The following is a 26,362-nucleotide window of genomic DNA, read 5'->3' as shown; positions in this document are numbered from 1 at the left end:
GCTTAGGGGAACCCACAGGGCTGCAAAAAGCATTCAGAAAAACTCTTCAGTTCTGAATTGAAGGATGTAAATTAAAAAGAGCCAGAAGTGGTGCTGCCTAGCAAAAAGTGAGGCAGGCAGGAAGACTTACTTCTAATTAAGGCACCCAGAATCCTACCAGGAACTGGGAAGAGCCTGGAGTCTCTACCAGGCACATCATACATTGGTGATGTGCCTTGGGGAGTTCAAAGAGACAAGAAAAGCTGTGATGACTTTTATGTGCTAACTACACCCCAGACACTGTGAAAGTCTTTCCATGAACTCTCCATCTATCCTTACCGCACAGGGAGCACACTAGGGTTTTGTGAGGCTGAACACTGTGCCTACGTCCACCCAGCTCAGACACAGTGGGGACCACAATTTGAACTCAAGTTCTCAGACCCCAGAGCAGAAGCTCTTGCACCTCACTTGTGATGCCGGAGAGCAGCTGACACACAAGAAGCAGCACAACCAACAGCAGGTCCGATGCCCCAGGACTCTAGAACACCCCTGGCCACTACAGTCCATATTTGCAAAAAGTGTCAGCACCAACAGAGGCAAAAGAACCAAATCACATTCAAAATCTAGTTAAAACTTCAGGGAAGTATGTATATATTTTAGAAAAGAAAATTTTTTTTAAATATTTGAGTTTTAAAAACACAAAAAACTAATGTGGGTGAACTGCATGTCTTTGTGATAAATGAGGTCTAAAGTTCTGCCACTGAAATTTTAAAACTTGCAAAGAACAAAAACGATGTGAAAGAGGCATGCACAGTAGCATCCACCAAAGGGACGTGGACTCCACTGGAAGAATCTGGACGCTGTTTCTGCCAGCATGTCTCAGTCACAGGACACCTAGCTCAGGCCCATTGTCGTTTTAGGGTGAAGACTCCACCTCCTTGCACACATTTTCGCCCTACTGAGAGACAACAGCATGTCTTCCCAGGGAACCTGCCTCTGCCTCTGCTGGCTGTCTCGGGGTGAGGTCTCACACAGGAATCGGGCAGACGGCCCCACACTTAACACAATCCTACAAGAACATCACCCACCTATTCTGGGCCAATGTTAGTTGGAGGGCACAGTCCTCTTTCAGGCGGAGCATGGCGAGCTCCCAGTCCTTGTCTGTGGGGGCCAGACCGCCACCTGGCTCCTGGTCACACTGGCCACACTGCAGAGACTCGTCCCCAGTGAATCCCACCTCCAGCTGCCGCAGGCGGCCCTGCTGCTCCGCCAGGGAGCCCGCCAGGTCCCGGATCTGGGCTGCCTGCCGGTCCTGCAGTTGCCTCATTTCGATTTCTCGAAGCTCAAACTTGTTTATTATTGACTGTTTCTCAGATTCCGCCTGTCCTCTCAGGTCAAGGAGCATCAGTGTCAATTTCTCTTCAGCTTTTCTCTTTAGGTCCTCACTCGTAACTTTCCACTCTGCTGCTCTTTCTTTGAATTCTTGTTTCATTAGCTGAATCTCCTCCTTAGCTTTCTTCAGTTCTTCCTGGTGAGCTTCAACTAAATTATGTTTTACCTACAGATAACATAATTTTATTTAAGAGGCAAGAAATTCAACGAAAAGATTACTGGCAGCAGAAAGCCAAAGCCATCTCCAAAGACAGTGAAACTTTCAGAACATACAGGCATTATGCTGATCAGAGCAATGGGAACATTTCTTATGTTGATGGGAATACAAGGAAGCTAAAATGGAACAAATGTAAAACTCTGTGCTTAAGTAAAATGTATCTACATCCTGGCACCTAGATCAACTGTTCTTTATCTCTGAAACTGGCACAAAAACTCCCTGAACTGAACAAATACACACAAGTGCAGCACACAAAGGTGGGGCTTGAGGCCTTCTTTGTTGTGCCAGGACCAGCAACAGGGGAAAATCAGACACATCATAGTCTCCTGTCAAGGGACAGGCCAAGTGCCCCAGACAGAGCAGAACTACCATCAGCAAGGAGATCAGACATCTGAGCAAGAAAAAGAAACAGTATAACGAGTTCAAATCTCTGGGCTTCCACAATTTATATTCCAGGGTATACAAGGAACCAGTAACTACGTTTATGGACATAAAGGAAAACACGCTCACAATGAGTCAAAGGATAGGAAATCACGACAAAACATAAAAACTATTAAAAAGACCCAAATCAAAATTCTAGAATCGAAAAATACAATATCTTAAAGTTAAAAATTCACTGGATGGAATTAAAAGCAGATTAGAGATGAGAAAAGAGTTAGTAAACTTGAAGATCAACAGAATTTAACCAACAGGAAAGGGAAAAGATTAGAAAAAAAAAAATGAACAGGACCTCAGGAATCAAAAGACATAATGTCCATACAAATGGAGTTCCAAAAGGAAAGAAAGAATGGAGCAGGAATGAAAAACTGAAAAAATACTTAACGAAAATTTGGTGACAGACATAAACATACAGAATTTTCTTTAAGTTATTAAAATAGACCACCATTTCATTAATGTCATTATTAAATAAGAAAAGAAGAGATCTAGTATAAATTTTCTTTTTTCAGTTAACTATGTTTCTTAGGATCCCTGTTTCCTTTTCTCAAATATTCACAATTTTAGGTACTAATTTTTAAGAATTTCACAAGAGAAAAAGATTTAAAAAAAAATCATACCTAGCATATCACAGTAAAATGACCAAGAACCAAAGATAAAGAGAAAAGTCTTTGAAGGAGCCAAAAGAAAGTGACACATTATGTTCAGGGAAATAGTGACTGAATGATCACTGACTTCTCATCAGAAACAAGGAGGTCAGAAGAAACAACATCTTTAAATCCTGAAAAAAAATCTGTCACCCAAGACTTCTATAGGTACCAAAAATATTCTTCAAGAATGAAGGTGAAATAAAGACTTTTCAGCTAAAAGAAAACTTGTACGGCACATGTGCACAACAAGAAATGCTAAAGGAAATTCTTCAGGCTGAAGGGAAATGGTACCAGACATAAACTCAGATCCTCGGGAAGAAATGAAGAGCACCATGAATGGTAAATGTAAGACTATTCTTCCTCTTAATTTCTTTCAAGTACATACGACTGTTCAGAGAAAAATTTATCATATTGTGGAGTTTACAACAGTAGATGTAATACCTATGAAATTATAGCATAAAAGACAAAGAGGAGAGGATAAATGCACCTCTACAATTATAGGGCTCTTACATTGTCTGTGAAATGCCGTAACATTAACCCTAAGAAGAATGACAAGTTAAGAATGTATCTTCTAACCCCTGGAGCAACCATTAAAAGCATAACGCAAAGAAGTATAACTTACAAGCCAAGACACACTAAAATCAATTCCAAAATATATTCAAATAATCAAAAAGGCAAGAAAGATGGAACAGAGGAACAAAAAAAAAAAAGAAAGAAAGAAAAACATATAAACCATGTAGAAAACTAACAGTAAAATGGCAGACCTAAGTCCGACCGTATCAACAATGACACAAAATGTTAACAGACTAGGCACTCCAATTAAAAGGTAGAGTTTCTCAGAATGGATTAAACAAAAAGACCCAACTTTATGCTGCCCATATGTGTAACATAATAAAAAATAAATGTTTGATCTTTGTCCCCAGTTCCTGCCACACAGCTGCTAAAATCCTTGGAATCTCAGGAGTCATAAGAGGGTCTCCTATACGCTAATGAGATGACTGGACAGCTTCAGGGTGTAGCTGGTCCCCAGAAAGACCACCACACAAGCAGAGGGATGGACCTTTCAGCCCCACACCCAACCTCCAGGGCCAGGAGAGGGGCTGCAGGTTGAGCTCAACCACCAATGGTCAATGATTTCATCAATCATGCCCACGTAATGGAACCTCCAAAAAGACCCTAAATGATGGGATCTGGAGAGCTTCCAGGTTAGTGAACATACAGAGATGCTGGGATGGCGGCACACCCAAAGAGGGCACGGAAGCTGTGTGCCACCCCATACCCTGCCCTATGTATCTCTTCCATTTGGTTGTTCCTGTTGGCAGCCTTTATAATAAACTGGTAAATTTAAGTAAACTATTTCTCAGAGTTCTGTGAACCGTTCTAGCAAATTATTGAACCTGGGGAGCAGGGGAATGTTCCGACTTTGTAGCCAAGTCAGACAGAAGTGGCACAGTCTCATGAGGCTGAGCCCTTAACCTGGGGGTCTGACACAAGCTCCAGGTAGTTACTCTCATCAGATTAAAAGTAAAATGAACAAGAAAAAGGTACACCTTGCAAACAAAATGCAAATGAAGGCTGGAATGACTATAGTCACACAAGAAAGTAGATTTCAATACAAAGACACCACAGGAGAGAAAAGAGATATTTCATAAACGATAAAAGGGTACATTTTTCAGGAAGACATAACAATCTCAAATGCGTTATGTGTGAAATAACAGAGCTTCAAAATACTTAGAGCAAAAACTGACAGAACTAAAGGGAGAGAGAGAATTCCACACCCCCTCTCAATAATTGATACACGTCGATGAAATGGTGGTCCAGGAATTATATATACACACACCTGAACATCAAGTCATTGGGGAAAGCCTGACCCGTGGCAAGTAGTGCCTGAGGCCAGGTGCTGACAGTGCACGCAGACCGCCAGTGAACGCACTGCAGCCCCCACGGCCACCCCGACATAGGCAGCCCTTGCAGCCTCCACAAAGCTCCATCCTTCGCTCTACTTTGCTCCAAGTTCTCACAACGCCTTAGTTCGGGGAATAACATGTAATCAAACTTGCAGGTAATAACAGCTTCCTATGAAACTCTATTTTCATGGAGAGTGAAAATCCAAGACGACATTCACAAGGAAGGACAGGGGTGAGAGGATCAGGCCACAAGCAACACGTGGAGGGAATATAGCTTAGTCAGAACATGGAAAAAAGAAATCGAAAAAATTATAGTCACTTTAAATGTATTATCCCGACACAGTGGTAAAACCATGCCCTGCCTGCACTGGCTGTGTGATGAAGCTCATCAATAATCTGGTGAAGGGTTACGTTTTCTAGAGTATTTCTCAGTATGCACTCGCACTGTGCAGTCTCCGTGGCTACACGACTGACTGTCAAGAGGAAGAGCCTGGGGGTTCAGGATGCCACTGGAGACACAGAGGTAGACAAGGCCTGCAGGTGGCCATGAGCCAACCAACTGGATGCCCAGCCAGTTCCCCTGCCCCTGGAGCAGCAACGAGGAGTCACAACTCTGGCCCTGGCTCAGGGTGGATTCTTGCCCCAACTCTGAGGAAGGCACTAACCAAACACTGCTACTGGTTGTAAGAGGGATGGATCTCGAGGACCTGTGGACTGACTTCCTCACCTCCAGCTGGCACAGGCCACCTGTTCACAGGAGGCCCAAGAGGCCACAGATGAAAGTGGGCATGAGCACCTTGCTGTGAGGAGTCACAACTTACTTTCTCCAAGTCCTCTTTCAGGTGAACTTCATACTGCAACTTCTCCTGTAAATTTCTATTTTCTATTTTTAAGAGGTCAATTTCTTCCTTGAGCTCCGTCTGAAGAAGTGAGAGTTTAACCTTGTGCTCGGTTTCCAAACACAAGACTCTGGCTGCCACCTCTGTCTCCACCTCCAAGGCCGTGTCCTGTGCACACTGGAGACATACCCGAGCAAGCCCTGGGAGGGGACAAGAAGGCAGAGAAGATAGGCGCGACGCTTGAGGTCACCCACACACAACACGGACAGGACACTCACCTTCAAATGCCTCAGACAACACAGACACTCAGACTTTGAAAATTCCTGGGTGAGCTCAGTGTCGGAAGTGGACACCACCACACACCGACTATCAGCCCAGCATCCACTTTGCCCTGCGCCCCGGACGAGGCGCCCTGCGGCTGCCCCCTCCTACCCCCACCCAGTCTGCTCCTTTAATCTAGGTACCAGGTGACTGTTATCAGCCCCAGGGGATGCACAGTCCTAGGCCAGGCCCTTTCCGACCTATTCTGGTCAGGGCTTGTCACATGCCTGGGTGTGAGAACGAACTGAGCGCAGTGCATGTCCATCAGTGCCCAGTGACGTAACACATCACATGATGGCCACATGGCACTTATCACACAGAAAGGAGAACAATGGAGAGCAGACGCCAAGCCCAGCATGACCTCGGCTCTTGGCAGCACGTTCCTCCCCTCAGCCCACCCTGCCCAGCTCTGAGGGAGCCCTCAGCAGGACAGCACCCCGGCAGGGACCCTGACCCCGCCAAGCCCTCAGGACAGGACTCTCTTCCTCCCACCTCAGCTCGAGCAGGGACGGCAATAGCACCCACCCCAGGGCTGGGCTGAGCTAGAACACGGCGGGTCGGGGCGTCTCTCCTGGAATCTGTGTCCAGGGCTGGCCTTATACCTGCTCTCCTCAGTCGCAAGGCCACTGCCTGCCCCATCCCCCAAGCCCGTGGGATGACCACAGCTTCCACACCCACGACCTGCCAGCCGCTCCAGTCTCCCATGACCCCCAGAGCTGCCGCCAGTTGGGCCTTCTCCTGATATACTCTGAGACGCCGCGTGAGGACGGCACCGGGGAGGCCTCCAGCACCAGCACGGCAGAGTAAAGGGCCAGTGTATCCACGTCACTGACTCCCAGTGGAGTCCATCGATGCTGAGGCGCCCGACCTCCCCACAAAACATTCCCCACAGGCTGGATGCCTGCCAACGCGAGAGCAGTGAAGGGCACAGACCTGGACCAGACTCTTCCGAGAACCCCACACGCTGCTCCCTTTCCAACGCCCGGGTCCCTGCAAGGTCCGCCTCCTGCTGGACGTCCGGGGAGGACTCCACTGCTGCGACTTGGCACCGGTGGTCATCTTCTGACACAGCATGCAGACACAGGCTCTCCTTCGGGGAAATCACACCGAGGAAACGTTCTAACAAGCCTCTGCCTCATCACCCACCCAGTGCCTCCCATGTGACCCTTGCTGAGCCGTGCTCCTCATGCCGTCTCTCTCCGCCCTGAACCTCTTCCAGAGGGACTGCCTCATGGGAAGAGCCACGTGCAGCCCACACTGGAAGGCACTACTGAAGCTCATGGGCCACGGAGTTGGCGAAGCCTCCTGACACACATGCTGCATCCGCCGAGGCCAACACCAAGCACCAGCTGCAGGAACACCAGGCAGGCTGTTCCCAGGAGCCTGAGCACAACATTCTTGGAGCTGAGCTGCAGGCAGACCCTGCCACTGGACCCCCTCCCTGTGCCCTCCCTTTCCTAGGGTCAGGCCTCCCAAGCTCACTCCCTTTTCTCCTTCACAGGCCATGTAGCCTCCGTGACCAGTGACATGGGCCAGGGCCTCAGCCAGAGGCAGCCTGCTCAGCTGTGGGAGCCCCTGGGTTTCTCCACTCAACTGACTGCTGAGCATCCTCATGCCCTCCTCCGTGTCACCCTCCCTCATACTCCCCTTCCAGAGCCGACGATGGGCCTGCTCAGGACCCAGGACCCAGCCCCAGGAGGAAGGAGCTCCCCAGCGCAGGGTCTCTGGTGGCTGCTATGACCAGCCCTGACAACAGGGCCCATCCTGAGCATCCTCATGGAGGACAGGGAGGAAAGAGGGAGGGAGGGAAGGAGTACTCAACGCATGCGTCAACATTTCTTGTTTCCCTTAAAATGCAACCAGTAGACCCATCTTCCTCAAAAATCACAGAAAAGTCACACAACCTAAACTTCAAGCTCCCAATAAGCTCTAATTATCTTTTAAGTCAGACTTAAATTCTTACATTGTTACAGGAATCAACAACTTGACAGATGAGAAGAATCAAGTCCAGAAACAGACTCGTGTCTCTGTGACAACTAAGTACACGAAAAGGTCATGTTTTAAACTGGAAGGACAAATTCAAGGAGTCAGTCCTGAAACAGTGACTCATTGTTTAGAAAAACGAAATAAACTTGGAGCCAACACCTCCTGCCAGACAACAACCAAGTTCCAGATGAATGAACCAAAAATACAGACTTTAAAAGAACCAGAGGACAACACTGTGACACTATGAGCCTGAGGACGAAGAGCCAGGGCAAGGGGCAGGACTTGCATGCAGATGGGGCCCAGGGGCCAGAGTGAAAATGAGCACAGCCAAGTCCACAGATGAGCAAAGTGCACACTCAAACGGGAAAAACGGCCGACACAACAGAAAAGGTGGAGAAGGAAAAGCACACAAACACAGAACAGTCAATGAGTAAGTGAAAAGAGTCAACCCCAACAATAACCAAAGAAGCGCAAACCAAAACTAGACACAGGCCGGTGACCAGGAGAGGAGCTCAGAAGCTGTGGTGACAGCCAGCAGTGGCAGGAGGGAAGGGGGCTGGCTCCCAGACCCTGCGAATAGGACGTTCAGCCAGGCTCCCTTGGGGAGGGTAGGCCGGCGTGTCAAACTGCAAATATGCAGATGCATTCACACACACTGCACACATGCACACACACACTGGCCTTTCAGTTAAACAGACACACACTCCATATTTTATCTTCCCTCCTTCCTGAAATATAGATGAAATGAGAAGAAAAAAAATTTTTTTAAAGATTCACCCTGTGTTGACATCTGTTGCCAACGTCCCTCTTTTGTTTTTTTTCCTCCCTAAAGCCCCTGTGCACAGTTGTTTATCCCAGTTCTAAGTTGTTCTAGTTGTGTGTGAGCCAGTGCCACAGCATGGCAACTGACAGACGGGTGGTGTGGTTCAACGACTGGGAAATCAACCTGGGCTGCTGAAGCAGTGAGTGCCAAACCTCAACCACTAGGCCGTCAGGCCAGCCTGAAAGGAAAACATTTAACTTATCAACCTCTGGGAAGAAACAAACCAGAGGAGTAACGTCAGCAACATGGTGGCGTGAGCGCACCGGGGACTCTCTCCCCTCCAAATTACAACCAAGAAGAGCAACTGCTTTCCAACCAAAAAAATAATCCTAACAACAGAAATCGTCAGAGACCCACAGCAGCCAAATGACAGAAGGCGGAGAGGCTGGAGCCGCCCTCAGAGGAGCAGCAACTGGGTAACAGAGAACTTCACTCCCACCCCTAGAGGATGAGATCGCTGCCGTGGGTGTGGGAAGGACCGAGGGAGGGGCCACGCATCCGGGGATCGTCCAGGACTCCCACCGCCAGTGCAGTGGAAACCCTCTAACAGGGAAAGCTTTTGTGTGGGGGAGCCCCAGCAAGCCAGGGACCCAGGAGACCACAAAGTGAGAGCTGATCCAATCCACGTCAGTGTGAGTGAAAGTGCCCCTCCTCCCCCAAGCCACGCTGCATGCCCCCATCGGGGCTGAAGGCACAGGGCTCAGAACACAAGGCTCTCGACCCCACCCCCAGCTAGTGGCAACAGGTTGTAACTGCAACCAAATAATAGCATCACCCGCAAAAACCACTCCTCAACCATGAAGCAATTTATAAAAGCTCCAGTCCAAAAGGAAAACAATAAAAGTATAGAAGTAGCTCCTGAGGGCTTGGAAATGGGTAAACTAAGTGAAGAGGAGCTCAGAATAGCTATCCTCAAAATATTCAATGAGGTAAAGGGAAAAATAGACAAACAAATCAACGACTTCTGGAATTACGTCACAAAAGAGATTGAAATTATAAAGAACAATCAATTAGAAATTTTAGAGATGAAAAATACAATGGATCACATAAAACAGAATACGGATTCCCTGAATGCCCATGTAGACACCATAGAGGAGAAAATTAGCATAATCGAGGACAGACAGGCTGAATGGCTCCAGACAGAGGAAGAAAGAGAACTAAGACTTTAAAAAACTATACAAAATCTCAGAGAAATAGCTGACTCGATGAGAAAATGCAACTTAAGAATCATCGGAATTCCTGAGGGCGAGGAAAAGGAAAATGGAGCAGAAAGTGTGCTCAACGAAATAATAGAAGAGAACTTCCCAAATCTAGGGATTGAGAGAGAAATGTGTGTGGAGGAAGCTTTCAGATCTCCTAGATTTGTCAATGTAAAAAGACCTACTGCAAGGCACATTGTAGGAAAAATGGCAAAAATGAAGGACAAAGAAAGAATACTCAGGGCAGCAAGGCAGAAGAAAATAACCTACAAAGGAACCCCCATCAGACTTTCAGCGATTTCTCTACAGAAACCTTACAAGCTAGGAGAGACTGGAGTGACATATTCAAAACTTTAAAGGATAAAAATCTTCACCCAAGAATACTCTATCCAGCAAAAATATCCTTCAGATATGAGGGAGAAATTAAATCTTTTCCAGACAAACAAAAGCTGAGGGACTTCGTAGTCATACGACCTCCACTACAAGATATCCTCAAGAAGGCTCTCATACCTGAAAAAAGAAAAAACGGGAGTAAGGGGTCACAAAACACAGAGTAGGGAGACAAACTGATAGAATCTGAATAGGATAGCAAATATTCAACTATAGCATTAGGATAAAGGGAAGGAAATCATCAAAGCAAACACAATCTTATCACTCTAAACAAAAACTCACAACATAAGTTGGAATAAGAGATGAAAATAATTTAGGAGGGGAGGAGGAAAAGGACTGAAACAGTCTAGGCTAAGGAAGTAAGAGACCACCAGAAAATGCACTATGTTATACACGAGATTCTGAATACAAACTTCAGGGTAGCCACTAAACTAAAAAACAGAACAGAGACACAAAACATAAATAAGGAAAGATCTAAGAAACCCAGCATAAGAAATTGCAGAAGTCAATGGGTAGGCTAAAACACACAGGACGAGAAACAAAGGAAACACAGGAAAACCGGAAAACAAGCAACAGAATGACAGCAGTAAGCCCTCATGCATCAATACTCACCCTCAATGTAAACAGATTGAACTCTCCCATAAAAAGACACAGAGTGGCAAAATGGATTAAAGAACAAGATCCAACAATTTGCTGCCTCCAGGAAACACACCTCACCTCCAAGGACAAACACAGGCTCAGAGTGAAGGGGTGGAAGACAATACTCCAAGCTAATAGCAAACAAAAGAAAGCAGGTGTCGCAATGCTTATATCAGACAAAACAGACTTCAAGATAAGGCAGGTAAAGAGAGACACAGAGGGCCAATATATAATGATCAAAGGGACACTTCATCAAGAAGAAATAACACTTATGAATATCTATGCACCCGCCACAGGAGCACCAAAGCTCATAAAGCAACTATTAACAAACCTAAAAGAAAATATCAAAAATAACACAATAATAGTAGGGGACCTCAACACCCCACTCACATCAATGGACAGATCATCCAGACAGAAAATCAACAAAGAAACAGTGGAGCCAAAAAAAAAAAAACTAAAACAGTTGGACTTAATAGACATATATAGAACACTTCATCCAAAAACAGCAGAATACACATTCTTCTCAAGCACACATGGAACATTCTCAAGGATAGACCATAGGATGGGAAACAAGGCAAGCCTCTACAAATTTAAAAAATTGAAATAATACCAAGCATCTTCTCCGATCATAATGCTATAAAGCTAGAAATTAATTACAAGAAAAAAGCTGAGAAAGGCACAAGGATGTGGAGACTAAACAATATGCTATTGAACAAGCAATGGATCATTGAAGAAATTAAGGAAGAAATCAAAAAATACCTGGAGGCAAATGAAAATGATAACATGCCATACCAACTCGTATGGGATGCAGCAAAAGCTGTAGTAAGAGGAAAATTCATCGCAATTCAGGGACATCTTAACAAGCATGAAAAATCCCAAATCAGCAATCTTAAACTACACCTAACTGAATTAGAGAAAGAACAAACAAAGCACAAAGTCAGCAGAAGGAGAGAAATAATAAAAATCAGAGCAGAAATAAATGCTATTGAAACAAAAAAGGCAGTGGAAAGGATCAATGAAACAAAGAGCTGGTTCTTTGAGAAGATAAATAAAATTAACGAACCCCTAGCCAGACTTACAAAGAAAAAAGGAGAAAGCTCAAATAAACAAAATCAAAAACGAAAGAGGAGTAATAACAACAGACTCCACAGAAATACAATGGATTATAAATAAGAGAATACTACGAAAAACTATATGCCAACAAAATGGATAACCTAGAGACAATGGATAAATTCTTGGACTCCTACAATCTCCCAAAGCTCACTCAAGAAGAAGCAGACAATTTGAGCAAACCAATCACAAGGAAAGAGATTGAAACAGCCATCAAAAGCATCCCAAAGAATAAAATCCCAGGACCAGATGGCTTTCCTGGGGAATTCTACCAAACTTTCAGAGAGGACTTAATACCTATCCTTTTCAAGCTATTCCAAAAAATTAGGGAGGATGGAACACTTCCTAACACATTCTACGAGGCCAACATCACGCTGACACCAAAACCTGACAAGGAGAGCACAAAAAAGGAGAACTACAGGCCAATATCGCTGATGAACATAGATGCAAAAATTCTCAACAAAATTTTGGCAACCCAAATACAGCAATTCATCAAAAGGATCATACATCATGATCAAGTGGGATTCATGCCAGGGACACAGGAATGGTTCAACATCTGCAAATCAATCAGTGTGATACACCACATCAACAAACTGAGCAATAAAAACCACATGATCATCTCAATAGATGTAGAGAAAGCATTTGACGAGACCCAACAGCCACTTATGATAAAAACTCTCAACAAAATGGGGATAGAAGAGAATTACCTCAACATAATAAAGGCCACATGACAAACCCACAGCCAACATCATCTCAATGGGCAAAAACTGAGCGCCACCCCCCTGAGAACAGGAACGAGACAAGGATGCCCTCTATCACCACTCTTGTTTAACATAGCTCTGGAGGTCCCAGCCAGAGCAATCAGGCAAGCAAAAGGAATAAAAGGAATCCAAATGGGGGGGAAGAAGTGAAACTCTCGCTGTTTGCAGACGACATGATCTTATATATAGAAAACCCCAAAGAATCCATTGGAAAACTTTTAGAAGTAATCAACAACTACAGCAAAGTTGCAGGGTATAAAATCAATTTACATAAATCAGTAGCATTTCTATACTCTAATAATGAACTAACAGAAAAAGAACTCAAGAACACAATACCATTCAGAATCGCAACAAAAAGAATAAAATACCTCGGGGTGAATGTAACTAAGAAAGTGAAAGACCTATACAAGGAAAATTACAAGGCTTTTCTGAAAGCAATGGATGACGACATAAAGAGATGGAAAGACATCCCATGCACGTGGACTGGAAGAATAAACAGAGTTAAAATGTCCATACTACCTAAAGCAATCTACAGATTCAACGCCATCCCAATCAGAATCCCAACGACGTTCTTTACAGAAACAGAACAAAGAATCCTAAAATTTATATGGGGCAACAAAAGACCCCGAATTGCTAAAGCAATCCTGAGAAAAAAGAACACAGCTGGAGGCATCACTTTCCCTGACTTCGAAACAGACTACAAAGCTACAGTAATCAAAACAGCATGGTAATGGTACAAAAACAGGTGCACAGATCAACGGAACAGAATTGAAAGCCCAGAAATGAAACCACACATCTTCTACAAACGAGCTGAGGGCATACAATGGAGAAAAGAAAGCCTTTTCAACAAATCGTGCTGGGAAAAGTGGAAAGCCACATGTAAAAGAATGAGAATTGACCATTCTTTTTCACCATAAACCAAAATAAACTCAAAATGGATCAAAGACCTAAAGCTGAGACCTGAAACCATAAGGCTTCTAGAAGAAAATATAGGCAGTACACTCTTTGACATCAGTATTCAAAGGATCTTTTCGGACACCATGTCTTCTCAGAGAAGGGAAACAATAGAAAGAATAAACAAATGGGACTTCATCAGACTAAAGAGCTTCTTCAAGGCAAATGAAAACAGGATTGAAACAAAAAAACAACCCACTAACTGGGAAAAAATATTTGCAAGTAACGCATCCGACAAAGGCTTAATATCCATAATATATAAAGAACTCACACAACTCAACAACAAAAAAATCAAACAACCCGATCAAAAAATGGGCAGGAGACATGAATAGACATTTCTCCAAAGAAGATATACGATCGCCAATAGGCACATGAAAAGATGTTCATCATCGCTGATCATCAGGGAAATGCAAATCAAAACTACACTAAGATATCACCTTACACCCATTAGGATGACAAAAATAACTGAAACAAATAGTAACAAATGTTGGAGAGGTTGTGGAGAAAAAGGAACCCTCATACACTGCTGATGGAAATGCAAACTGGTGCAGCCACTATGGAAAACAGTATGGAGATTCCTCAAAAAGTTAAAAATAGAACTACCGTATGATCCAGCTATCCCACTACTGGGTATCTATCCAGAGAGCTTGAAGTCAGCAATTCCAAAAGTCCTATGCACCCCAATGTTTATTGCAGCATTATTTACAATCGCCAAGATGTGGAAGCAACCTAAGTGCTCATCAACAGATGACTGGATAAAGAAGATATGGTATATATATATATACAACGGAATACTACTCAGCCGTAAAAAAGAACAAAATCGTCCCATTTGCAACAACATGGATGGACCTTGAGGGAATTATGTTACGTGAAATAAGCCAGATAGAGATGGACGACCTTTGTATGACTCCACTCATATTAGGAATTTAAACCTGTGGACAAAGAGAACAGATTAGTGGCTACCAGGGGAAGGGGGGGGGGGGGCACAAAGGGTGAAGGTTTGCATCTACAACACAACTGACAGACACTAACGTACAAGTGAAATTTCACAAGATGGTAACCTACCATTAACTTCATAAAAAACTTAAAAAAAAAAAAGAAACAAACCAAAGCTGACCGACTTGGAAGCCAGAAATCACTGGATGCTGTACCTTCCTGGCTGGCACACAAGAAGGAGAAGAGACACGTGTGAGCTGCCCAGATGCCCGGGAGGCTGCAGCAGTGGGCGGAGGCGACTGCACACCCACCCCCAGGGGCTGTGGACCAGAGAGTCTGGGTGTGCAGGAGGTGGTAAGGACCTGGCCCACTAAGGTGGGGTGCAGCACAGACCCCTCTGGTTCCTCTCCTTAGGGACCCCAGCAGGAGGTCCTGGGAGGGAAGTCCAATACCCAGCTCCCCAAAGTAGAGCTCTGCCATTGCTCAGAGGGCTCCCCAAGACCCAATGGTGCCTCACACCTCCTGTGAAGGCACGGCCACAGGTCACCACCCAACGCAGGGAACACCTACGTTCAACACAACACACAAAGCAACATCAGGACAGGACAGGAACAGACACACAGCAAGGACACACAGGAGACACAAGAAACCTTTGACACTAATTGCTGTCTTCAGAGATGTGAGCAAAATACCCCAACCATAACACTGAATGGGAGGATGTATAAAAGAACACAGATCAAAAAAGCTAAGGCCCTAGAAATTAAAACTGATACTGGAAACAAGAAACTCAACTGAAGAATTAGAGGAGAGAAAAGTCTCCCACCCAAAAAACAGAAGCAAAAGCAACATAAGATGTGAAATGAAAATTTAAGAAACCCAGAGGCTTCATTCTTGAGGTCAAGCGTGAAGCTTACAAGAGTTACAAAGAACATGGAGGAAAAGTTATCCAAACAAACAGAAAAGCACAGGACGTCCCAGAAGTGAAGGAGGAGTCTCAGATTCAAGGCCCCCCTTGTTCCTAGCATGAAAAACAGATACACACAGATAGATCGCTATTGCAGAACGCCAGGACACAGCAGGGCCTGAGAGCTGCTGGGAGCACAAGCCGCTCATGAAGGAGACTCAGCGGGCGAGACAACAGAGCCACCTTCCAAATGTGACACCCAGTCAAACACACACCAGGACGAAACAAGCTCTCAGCCATGCGAGGCCCCAGGGTGTGCTCCTCACACGCCCTTTCACGCTACACTAAGGGAACAGGCACAGGAAGGAAAGGGAGTAAACGCAGACAGAGCACATCTGCGCCACGGGCAGTGTGGGTGCAGGGCTGGCCAGAGGGGAAGGACCACGGGCAATGGAGAGCAGGGCAACCCCAGGACAGCAGCGAGCAGGAGATCCCGAGGGCAGTGCCGAGCGGGGCAGGGCAGCAGAGGGCAGCAGACAAGGAGACAGACGCATGCCAAGCAGGGGGATGGCTATAACACTGGCATCACACCCACTGGGAACGTGATCCAGAGGAGAAGTGCAAGGCAGGGAGCTGCCATCCCCCACACTCTCACCCCTAGGAAACCACCACGTGGACGCAGACACTTAGACAAAGGATGTTAACAACACGAAACTGGAAGCAGCCTGTCACAGAATGAAGCAAATGGGGTGCCCCAAATTCCTGCGGTGACATCCTAACCCAGCACAGAACATGACTGCACTTGCAGACAGAGACAGCAGGGGCGCAAGTGCACAGAGGGACGAGCACGCGGAGAGGCAGAAAGAGGGTGGCTGTCTGTAAGCCAAGGAGAGAGGCCTCAGGAAAAACCAGCCAGCACCTCGCTCTGAGACTTCCAGCCAGCACTGAGAGATGACAAACGTCTGTCGTCTAAGCTGCTGTCTGTGGTACTGTTACGGCAGCCAAGCCAACTAAGACACAACCTAAAAGACCGAGAACAACAGATGTTTAGACTGAAGCTGGTGCTCACAGGGGGCAGAGCACACTGCACAAGGCCAGGGTGCTCCACCACGTGTGAGTGCTGCCCGCCCAGGACAGTGGCCAGGAAACCCAGGGGCTACAGACACTTGAAGTAACCACCACTGAACAAAAGGAAACCTCGTTCCACAGTCACACTTCAAGTGCTCACAGCCATGTGCTGGTGGCACCGCACTGGCAGCACAGATTCAGAACATTTCCATCGTCACAGAAAGCTCTGTCTGGACAGTGCTATCTACAAATGTCAAAAATGACAGAAACAGCCTGGAGGCGATTCAAGGAAGAACATAAAAGGCAAGGAAAAGACGTTCAACACACAACTAAAAGCAAAAAACGCACAATTTCACACTGTGTGGATCCCTGGAAGGTGTGACAACAGGCCCTCAGGGTGCTGGTAGAGAAGCAGGAAGCCTGGCCCACGGTGGCAGGTGCGACCAGAGCCTCTGGGGCAGGCCCAGGAAGGAGAGCAGACTCTCCTGGACACCCGTGTCTGATTTACGCTTTGAACCCAACAGTGTGTACTGTTGTAAACACACCATAGTGCAGTGTGTGCATTCACAAGACACAAGCAAGCATTCCTTTACTTGGCATGTGTCACAGGCGGCATTTGTGAAAAGGACAGAAATTCAGATTTTATAACAAGACAGACCATTCTCAATTAAAGATTAAAAAAACAATCTTTCTCAATGACAAAAAAATTACTCACTCAACTCAATAGCAAAAAGTAATCCAATTAAAAAATGGGCAGAGGATCTGAACATTTCTCCAAAGAAGACACACAGATGGCCAACAGGCACACGAATAGATACTCAACATCACTCATCATCAGGGAAATGCAAATCGAAACCACAATGAGATATCGCCTCACGCTGGGTAGAATGACTGCTATCAAAAAGACAAGAAATAACAAGTCTGTGGCGAGGATGCGGAGAAAAAGGACCCCTGTATACTACTGGTGGGAATGTAAACTGGTACAGCCACTATGGAAAACCGTATGGAAGTTCCTCAAAAAATTAAAAATAGAAGTACCATATGACCCAGCAATTCCACTCCTCAGTATTTATCTGAAGAAAACAAAACACAAATTTGAAAAGATATCTGCACCCCATGTTCATTGTAGCATTATTTACAACAGCTAAGATATGGAATCAACCTAAGTGTCCATCACTGGATGAGTGGGTAAAGAAAGTCTGTTTTATACACATACACATACACACACACACACACACAGGGGACTGCTATTCAGCCATAAAAAAGGAAATCATGCCATTTGCAACAACATGGATGGAACTTAAAAGCATTATGCTCAGTGAAATAAGTCAGACAGAGAAAAACAAATACTGTGTGATGTCACTTACATGTGGAATCTACAAAAAAATGCAAGCTCATAGATACAAAGAACAGACTGGTGGTTCCAGAGGCACGGGGTGGAGGGTGGGCACATTGGTTTAAGGTGGTCAAAAGGTACAAACTTCCAGTTAATAAATAAGTCCTAGGATGTCATGTACAGCATGGTGACCACACCTAATAATATCGTACTATATATTTGAAAGTTGCTAAGAAAGTAGGTCTTAAAAGTTCTCATCATAAGAAAAAGAAATTTGTAACTATGTGTGTTGAAAGATGTTAATCAGACATATTCTGGTGATCATTTCACAGTACATACAAATATTGAATCTCTACATTGTACACCTGAAACTAATGTTATATGTCAATTACACCACAATTAAAAAGAAATTGGTGGGGCTGGTCCCATGGCCAAGTGGCTGGATTAGCGCGCTCTGCTGCAGGTGGCCCAGTGTTTTGTTGGTTCAAATCCTGGGCGCGGACGTGGCACTGCTCGTCAGGCCACGCTGAGGCGGCGTCCCACATGCCACAACTAGAAGGACCCACAACAAAGAATATACAACTATGTACCGGGGGGCTTTGGGGAGAAAAAGGAAAAAAATAAAATCTTTAAAAAAAAAAAAAAGAATAAAAGAAAAAGAAATTGGCTGTCACCTCAGGTTGCTCCAGCTGAAGGTCAAGTTGATCAAGTTGGTCTTTTCCGTCTTTTTCAGAGGCCTCTTCCAAAAGTGCACTGGATGAACTAAAAGAGAAAACGTCTTAAAAACTTAACATGCAGCACTTTGCCATCTGAACTCTGCTCTCTTCCTGGGATCCAACTGTATGAAAGGAGAAAACCCTCCCTACTCCTTCCAATACAGCCTACTTCTGTGTCGAGGACAGGATGACCGCGGCTGAGCGTGCTGTCTGTGACAGCAACTGGAGCCAGTTCTGAACCCAGCTTGGTCAAGTGTCACAGTGGCAGGGACACCGGAGGCGAGGCAGGACCCTGACAGTCTGCGCCCACCGCTAATGGCTGCAGGTCATCACCCGCAGCCTGGCATGCGGGTCACACTCAGCTCCTGGCTCTGAGGTCAGCTTGTTTCAAGACCCAAACGTAAAATGTGTTTCCAAAACACAAGACTATTACCCTCCATTGGCATGAAATCACAAAAAAACTAGATTTCAGTTCAGCTCAAGGTTCCCCTATTTCAAAAACATATTTAAGACGAATATTGCTTTATTTACCTGATTTCCACAGACTCCACAGGGGAGTCTTCCTTCACCTCCCGCAGCCGCTGTTGCAACAGCGTCAGGTCCTCTTGGTAATTTTTTTCAGCATCCCTTAATTTCTTTTCAAAATAAATTCTCAATTGTTCTAGTTCGGATTCATGCTCGGTTCTCTCTCGCTGCCGCTGCTGGTCAAAGTCTTGCCTCAGGTGTTCTAATTCTTCCACGTGGGACCCTCGAGCCAGGGGCTGCTCGCGTAACTCTTTTATAGGATGAAATCACACAATCATCTTAAAACAAAACACTTAGAAAAACTGAGGAGATATTTGAGATTTAAGATATTTAAGGAGATATTTGTAGTGTGGTGCAGAGGACAGAATTCTGAAAAGGGTGCCCACTGTGATGTGACATGAGCACTGTCCATGGCTTATGCTATGTGGCACAGGGGCCTTACACAGGGAGACAACCCGCGGCCTCAGTGAATCCCACGAGCCCCATGGAAGGAGAGAGCTTTCTCGGGCTAGGGGCAGAAGTCAGAGAGATGGGAAGTGTGAGCAGTACTCCAAATGCTGTTGGGGGCTCTGAAGATGAAAGGACCGTCGGCAAGCAACATGTGCAAGAGTGGCCCCAGCTGACAGCCAGCAAGGAAAGGGGACCTCAGCCCTACAGCCACAGTGACTGACTCAGCCACCACCTGAGTGAGCCAGGTCAAGGCGCAGCCCAGCACCCTGAATCTGGCTGTGGGTGACCCCAGGGAGAAAACACAGGTGTGCCATCCCAGACTTCTGATCTATGTATCTCCAAGCTGGTAAACAGGTGTGGTTTTAAGCTGTAAGTCTCTGACTTGTTAACACAACAGAACAGTAACACACACTCTAAAGGAACTTGTCACCATCGCTATTTTGATCAAAAGAACGCTGCCAGCTGGTCTACGATAATAATTAGCTTTCAAATAATGTGGACATAAACTAGTCACTATCCCAGAGGTTTCAACTCAAAGTTGCCGTAAGGGTCCTTATGCAAGGGAGAAGATTCCCAGCACAACAGGTGAGAAGTGAAACACGCATGTGAAAGCACAACAGCCACCTACATGTAAGTCCACCAGCCCCGCCTGCAGCCTCCACCAGTGTCAGACGGACCCAAAAGAAGGACCAAGCGGTGAGCTGACAGCGTGCAGGGCAGGGAAGTGGACATGAGGCCTTATTCACCACTTTCACCACCACAGCAGCAGACGGGCACCACTTCTGGCCCTTTCTCATATCTGTTCTTTGTGCCAAGTAACATTTATTCAGCAAGGGCAATTGCTGGTTTTAAAGGCTCTGTCTGGAGACCAGCAGCAGGAAAGTTCGTGTCTATGTTCTGCTCTGCAGAGTCTCTCCACCCCCCGCTGAAGGCATTGCCCGGAGCACGACTGCTCTAACACAGGGTCCTGTGATGGCGCCCAGACAACCTGCCCTCAGTCTGATTGGCTGCACTTGCTGGGGCTGGGATACGGGCGCCATCCTCCAAAACTGGAGCTCGGGGCCACAGGAGCCTGACCACACCCAGCCCTGGGGAGCGCACGGGGCCCAGGAAGCGGTATGCACAAGGCACCCCTGCGACCCCAAATGCCGGCTCAGAGCTGCATCCTACAGCACTCAGGCACAACTCCTCAGCCAACGTGAGCACCGCTGGTCAGCTTCACCAGCCTCACACCTCAAAGTGCCTCACGCTCACGCGGGGAAGACACATGATTCTGTCGTTATTCAGTAACTCACTTAAGGATGAGACCAAGACTCCACCAGCAAACCAACTTCCACCTTAAAACTACACAACTCAATCTTCAAAGAAGTTTACAAAATCACTTTTTGCACTTACTACAATTGTTAAATTCTAGTTTGGGGTTTCAACAATTAGAAACACACAGCTTTAGCTTCTGAGGATCTGAACTTTTAACAGGAAATTCCTCACCACTGGGCTCCTGTCTGTTGGTTCTTGCAGACTCAAGCTGGGACCACAGGCTCCTGATTTCTTCCTGTGACTGAGCCTTCAGATCTTCGTACGATGCTTGAAGAGTCTCTAACTGGAAAAGGAAGGCGACAACGTGAGACACCAACTCACAGCGACACGTCGTCTGTGCCCAGCATCTGACAGGCATGAGATGGGAGTAAGAGGTCAAATTCCAAGCCTACGGCCTCGAGAAGACCAGCAACAGCGGCCCCCTGCTGTGAAATGTGCCGTGACCTGGCCGCAGTCCTCTCAGTGACCCGAGTTTTCCTCTTACACATTCCCTGCCGGCCCCTGGCCCTGCTACCTGCACAGATCCATTTTTGCTCACTGAGCAAGCACAGGAACTTTCTCTGTTGTCCTAAACACATGCCCTTCTAATTTGCCGGGAGGAAGCTCAGAGCACGCCCCGGGCCCCCAAAGTGGGTGGACTGGGCTCCTCCAGGCTGTCAGCAGGCACGGAGCAGCACCCCTCACTTTCCCAGGAGGCCCCCTGTTGTCGAGTTTAACAAGTTCCAAGCCATCCCAAGATTACATCACTGACCCCGGGGAATTTCTTTCTCATCTGAGGTCACCACCCTCCCTCATCCCTTGTGTAGTATGAATTTCATGGTCAACCTTCCTGGGGAGTGGTTTCTTCCAGGAGGAACAGAACTGGCACACCGAGCATGTGCTGCACGCCAGCCTGCCCTGCACCAATGGACCTGAGAGCAGCTCCCACCCACTGTCATGGGGGGTCAGGTTCAGGCTGGTCCTAAGTTGGGAGCCACAAGTGCAGGGACAAGGGCTGAAGGACCTGCCTGAAGGAACGTGAGAGCTTGGCTGTGCATGGGCAGTGCCAGCGCCAAGGTTGTTCTGGCACCTGCAGCCTTTTCTTGTCCAAGGCACAGGAAGAGGGTGCCCTTCCACCATCTCATTCCCATCAGTCAGAGAGCCAGCAGGGAGGGGACTTGCCCCAGCCTGGCCCTGGATCTGCCCTGCCAGGAACCCCTGCTCTGCACCTGGCAGGTCCTGGCCTCTGTTGGGAGGAGAGGAGTGGGAGCAGGTGTGAGAGCTGCAGAGCATGAGACACAGCTCCTCCTGGGCTCCGACGACCACACTCCTCTCCTCGGTAGACCCATGCACAGGCCACCACTAACTCCGTCCCCTGCTGACTTCCTTTCTTGTTTCCTGAACTGCTGCATAGGGTGTTGCCTGGTTCTTGGGTTTGGCAACAGGTGCACTTCAGGTCTCTAAGAAAGATCTGGCCACACTTCCTACATTTTGATATGTAGAGTTTCATCGGAAAAGAGTTTTGAATACATAAGAAGTAGAAGTGTTTCCAGTTAACTGTTCCAAGGAACTTCTTGTTTGCCGAGCTGTAGTCAGAGGCTGCGGCCTTATCCCCAGCGTCTGTGGTCTCTAACCTCTCAGGGGTTCTGGTCAAGAACAACTCCATCTCAGACTGAACCTGACTGTGAAATCAACCCCAGGGACCCTCCATCGCTACCTCTTCATCTACCAGCTCTGCCAAATATTGGGTCTCTTTACCTGTAGTATGTAGTACTTAAGTTCCAGCAAACACAAGAACGTGAAATGACCCCAACCCAGAATCTTCTAAAACTCCCTTCCTCCACCAAGTAATTAAAATAAATCAGCTCTTGCCTACCTCTAGTTGTTTTTCTTTTTCCTTCCCTTTGAACTTCAGCTCCAAGTCTTCTAAGCACTGACAGTGCTCAGACTGCAGGTCTTCGTGTAACTTTCTCAAGGCCACTTCGTGTTGAGCCTCCAAAGTCTTAAGGGAAACTGGAGAGCAGAAGCGGCCTCATTCAGTGCAAGACACCACAGTGTCTTCCTTCTCAACACGACATTAAGCAGCACGTTGCCGTCAGTAATGACAGCCCTGCTTGCGCCGCCCCATGGATGGCAGGTCCAACTCCTTCCAGACCCCATTCTCAGGGCCCCTGCTCTCCCAGGGGCAGGAGGAGATGCGGACAAGCCCTCCTGACTGGTGGGCATCACCGTGTAACAGCCAACCCAGATAAAAAGTGAACAGTCGCAATATTACTTTTTTGGTAGCAACGTAATAATGGAGTGTGCAAAAACCATCTCTGAAACAAAGGTTTCAGGAAGGTTTAGAGACACTGAGTGGCCTGTCAACAGGGGGAAGCTGGCCGGGCCGCACCTCCGTCCCCATGGGTATCACACACATTGGTTATCCGAGGTTTGAGCACAGGGGATTCGCGGCCAATCGTAAGTCTGGCAGATCACATGACATTCACTCTAGTATTACACAGGAAAACTTCGTCCCCCTTCCAAACTTGCTCATTTTAACTAGATACTCACATTCAGCCTGATTTTTGGCTTGAAAAATCTCCTCCAACTCAGCTTTCTGTTCTGCCATTTCTTTCTTAAATTGGTTTTGTAAATTCTCCAATTCTGATTGATGCTTTCCAGATAACTCTTGGCGTAGGTTTTCTAAGCATAAATCCCTCTCAGATTCCCAGTCTTGCTTCAGGGTCTGATTTAAATAAGGAAAAAGGAGATTATGGCCAATAGTTGATCATCTGTGGTAGAAAAATTTAAATCACACATTCGAAAACCTGGAGTGGGCAGTCACCCTGCCCAGACCAGACTGTCACCACAGGAAACCAGCTCGCGATGTCCACTCGGTCCGTCCACTACCCCCAAAAGGGATAGGACGGGAGCACTCACTAGGCAAACAACCAGGGAGAAGACAAGAACCAGCTGCCCAGCACAGAACCAGCCTCTGAACAGAGCCCAGGCTTGTGGTCACTCACAATGACCCATGCCCCCGATACCCCGAGCAAGACCCGTGAGTCTACGGTGATTCACAGACCTCTGCCGGGAGCCAGTCTCTGCCCAAATGCCCTAAGAAACGAGTCTCGCTGTCCAGCTCAGAGGGTGGGGGCGGGGCACAAGCCCCCACTCAGGACTGTCCTCTACCCACTGTCCAAACAGAGCAGCAGGACAGAGACACCCACGTGCCCATCACACACAGCCCCATGCTGCCAGGTCCCCTGATGTCATCCACGTCCCCCACTGTCACTCACACTAACAGCCCTTCCACAAACTCAGCCTTGAGAAAAGGACTGATCACGAGGATCAAAAGTTCCAGCAAGAGATTTCCTTAGAAAAGAGCTCACTCTGTTACACCCTACAATACACCTCTTTCCCCCAAAAAGGGGGTGTGGGGTGACAGCAGAAGGATAACTACAAGACAATCCAGAGTGGTAAGCACAGCCCTCATGTGACATCGCCCAGCGCTGGCCGCAGCAGCGTGAACACTCCAGGCCTGGCTGCTCTGCCCACAGGTGCACTCTGCACCCCACTGCCACGCCTCCTCCCTCTGTGGCTCCTGTGACGTCCCTGCCCCTGTACCCTACGCACTTCACATCATCTCAGCAGTCCGTGCTCCCCTGTGCTGGGACATCCGGCTGTAAGGACGAAGACGTCCAGGGCACAGCGAGGGCCAGACCACAGGGGCCACTCAGAAACCAGACTCGGGATGGCACAGCCTCACGTTACCGAAGTCAACACGAAACACCAAAACAAGTCATTGTGACAAATTCAAATTGTACAAATAAAAGAAGGTCATACCTCTAAAAGAAAATGCAATACACTTCCCACCAGCACATTCAGCCAAAGCTTTGAATGGATCTCGTTCAAGTCAAGGTCAGGGGCTCCTCTGTGGAGGGTTCCAGGGTAGGGGGCAAGTTGGAGGGATGGGGAGAAAAGGAAAAATACTGCACACACAGAATGACGTTTCCAATCGTACGTACCTCTATCATCTGGACATTTTTCTCCATTTCTATTTGCAACTTCTCCTTCAGCTCGGCTGCAAGAAAAACATAAGTAGCTTGGATCACTGATCTCAGACTTTTCCAGTCTGATCGCCCAGGAGATGAGAGCGCTCCCGGCGCCCACTGGTTGCTCCACAAAGCACTCGCCAGTGTGAACGGGACAATAGGACACGTCTGTAAAGGACAAGAAGGTGACGATGTCTGGCTAATTAACAAATTATATTCATGCCCAAACCAAGGACAGCGAGATTTCCAGCCACCGTGACAACAGAGGATGACCAGGACAAGGCTGACTCCGGGGCTGCACAGGTCACTGAGCACCCTGAACCCTCATCACCCTTCTGGTCATGAGAAGCTCAGCCTGTTGGCTCCACACAGGGCCCCCACGCACCCAGGCTCCCTCTGCGCCAGAGTCCAGCCCAGGTGCTAGAAGACAAGTGCATCAAGACAGGAAGAGACGTTCTAGGACCCAACGCTCCCAAACCTGCGGAGAAAGAAGCACAAGAGGCACTAGGTGCCGGAGGTGGAGGAAGAAGACAAGGCCGGGCCAGTGGCATGGCCAAGCATGGCCTGAGAGCCAGGTGTGCATCTGGAGATCTGGGTGCCAGGGAGAGATGGCAGGGCTTTAGGAAAGGGTTGGGGGGAGCTGGGGAGAGGGCACCACACAACAGGCAACACAGCAGGTGCACAGTGAGCGCAGCCTGAGCGAGTCCCGAATTCAGGCAGAGGGCCAGACGGCAGCCCTGTCCACAGGGCCAGCCCAGGGCAGAGCCTCTAGGAGCAGAGGGCAAGCATGGGCCTCTCCATGAACCCGTTCCCAGGGGTGTGTCAGGAGCAAACAGCACCAGAAGGGGCCTAAGGCAAAGCATGTTTTGTATTTTAAAAAATAAAACAGGTGATGTAAACCTCTGTATTTGTATGCGCCCGAACCCAGTTGAAGAAACACGGAAAGGCATCACAAGAACCTGAGAAGACTGGCCCACTCTCGGGGTGGGGTCCCAGCACATTCACAGCCAGGCACGTGTTTTTATTTTTCAAGTGAAAACTCACCAATGGGCAGATAAGCAGCCACTCATGCCAGCAGGAAAATGAGGAACTGCCAAGGGTGCAGGATTTTTGGGTCATGAACATTCTGAACTCAGATTGTGGCAGTTCACACAACTCTAAATACGCTAAAAACCACTGAAGGGTACACTTCAAATAGGTGAGTTGTGTAGTATGTGAATTATAGGAAATAAAGTGATTATGTAAACATCAGATGCGTACAAAAAGTAGCAACAGCTTCAGCAAAAAACGTACAAAAGAAACATTCAAGTGAAAAGATAAAAGTGTATTTTAGACAAAAAGAGCTCAGTCTAGGCCAGATGAAGAGGCACCTAGCAGCCACAGGAGTGGCATGGCCCCATTCTGGGGTCTGGGGTTCTGTGTACCAGGGCATCTGGGTCAGGCTCGACAGAGCTTGGCCACAGATGGAGTCCTGTCAGAGACGCAGACACAG

The 26,362-nt window shown here is 47.2% G+C and overlaps 1 protein-coding gene across 30 annotated transcripts in view; it reads right to left on the bottom strand.

The window, feature by feature from the left end:
• The window catches only part of PCNT (pericentrin), a 148,638-nt gene that overhangs the window by 101,395 nt on the left and 20,881 nt on the right, over nt 1–26,362 (bottom strand). For 18 of the 30 annotated variants that reach the window (XM_044751091.2, XM_044751101.2, XM_044751097.2 and 15 more), the window contains 10 exons: nt 24,844–24,899; nt 23,387–23,561; nt 22,710–22,846; nt 21,026–21,137; nt 19,094–19,337; nt 18,521–18,608; nt 8,431–8,454; nt 6,674–6,830; nt 5,402–5,619; nt 1,068–1,537 (listed from right to left, as the gene is read on the bottom strand). In XM_044751091.2, the coding sequence (XP_044607026.2) occupies nt 1,068–1,537; nt 5,402–5,619; nt 6,674–6,830; nt 8,431–8,454; nt 18,521–18,608; nt 19,094–19,337; nt 21,026–21,137; nt 22,710–22,846; nt 23,387–23,561; nt 24,844–24,899 (1,681 nt within the window). The remainder of the gene's footprint in view (nt 1–1,067; nt 1,538–5,401; nt 5,620–6,673; nt 6,831–8,430; nt 8,455–18,520; nt 18,609–19,093; nt 19,338–21,025; nt 21,138–22,709; nt 22,847–23,386; nt 23,562–24,843; nt 24,900–26,362) is intronic. The other 12 variants (XM_044751093.2, XM_070489102.1, XM_070489099.1 and 9 more) reach the window with 2 other exon arrangements.

The sequence above is a fragment of the Equus asinus genome, chromosome 18 (genome assembly GCF_041296235.1).
Source record: "Equus asinus isolate D_3611 breed Donkey chromosome 18, EquAss-T2T_v2, whole genome shotgun sequence".
Lineage (NCBI taxonomy): Eukaryota > Metazoa > Chordata > Mammalia > Perissodactyla > Equidae > Equus > Equus asinus.
This window is presented reverse-complemented; position numbering and strand designations above follow the sequence as displayed.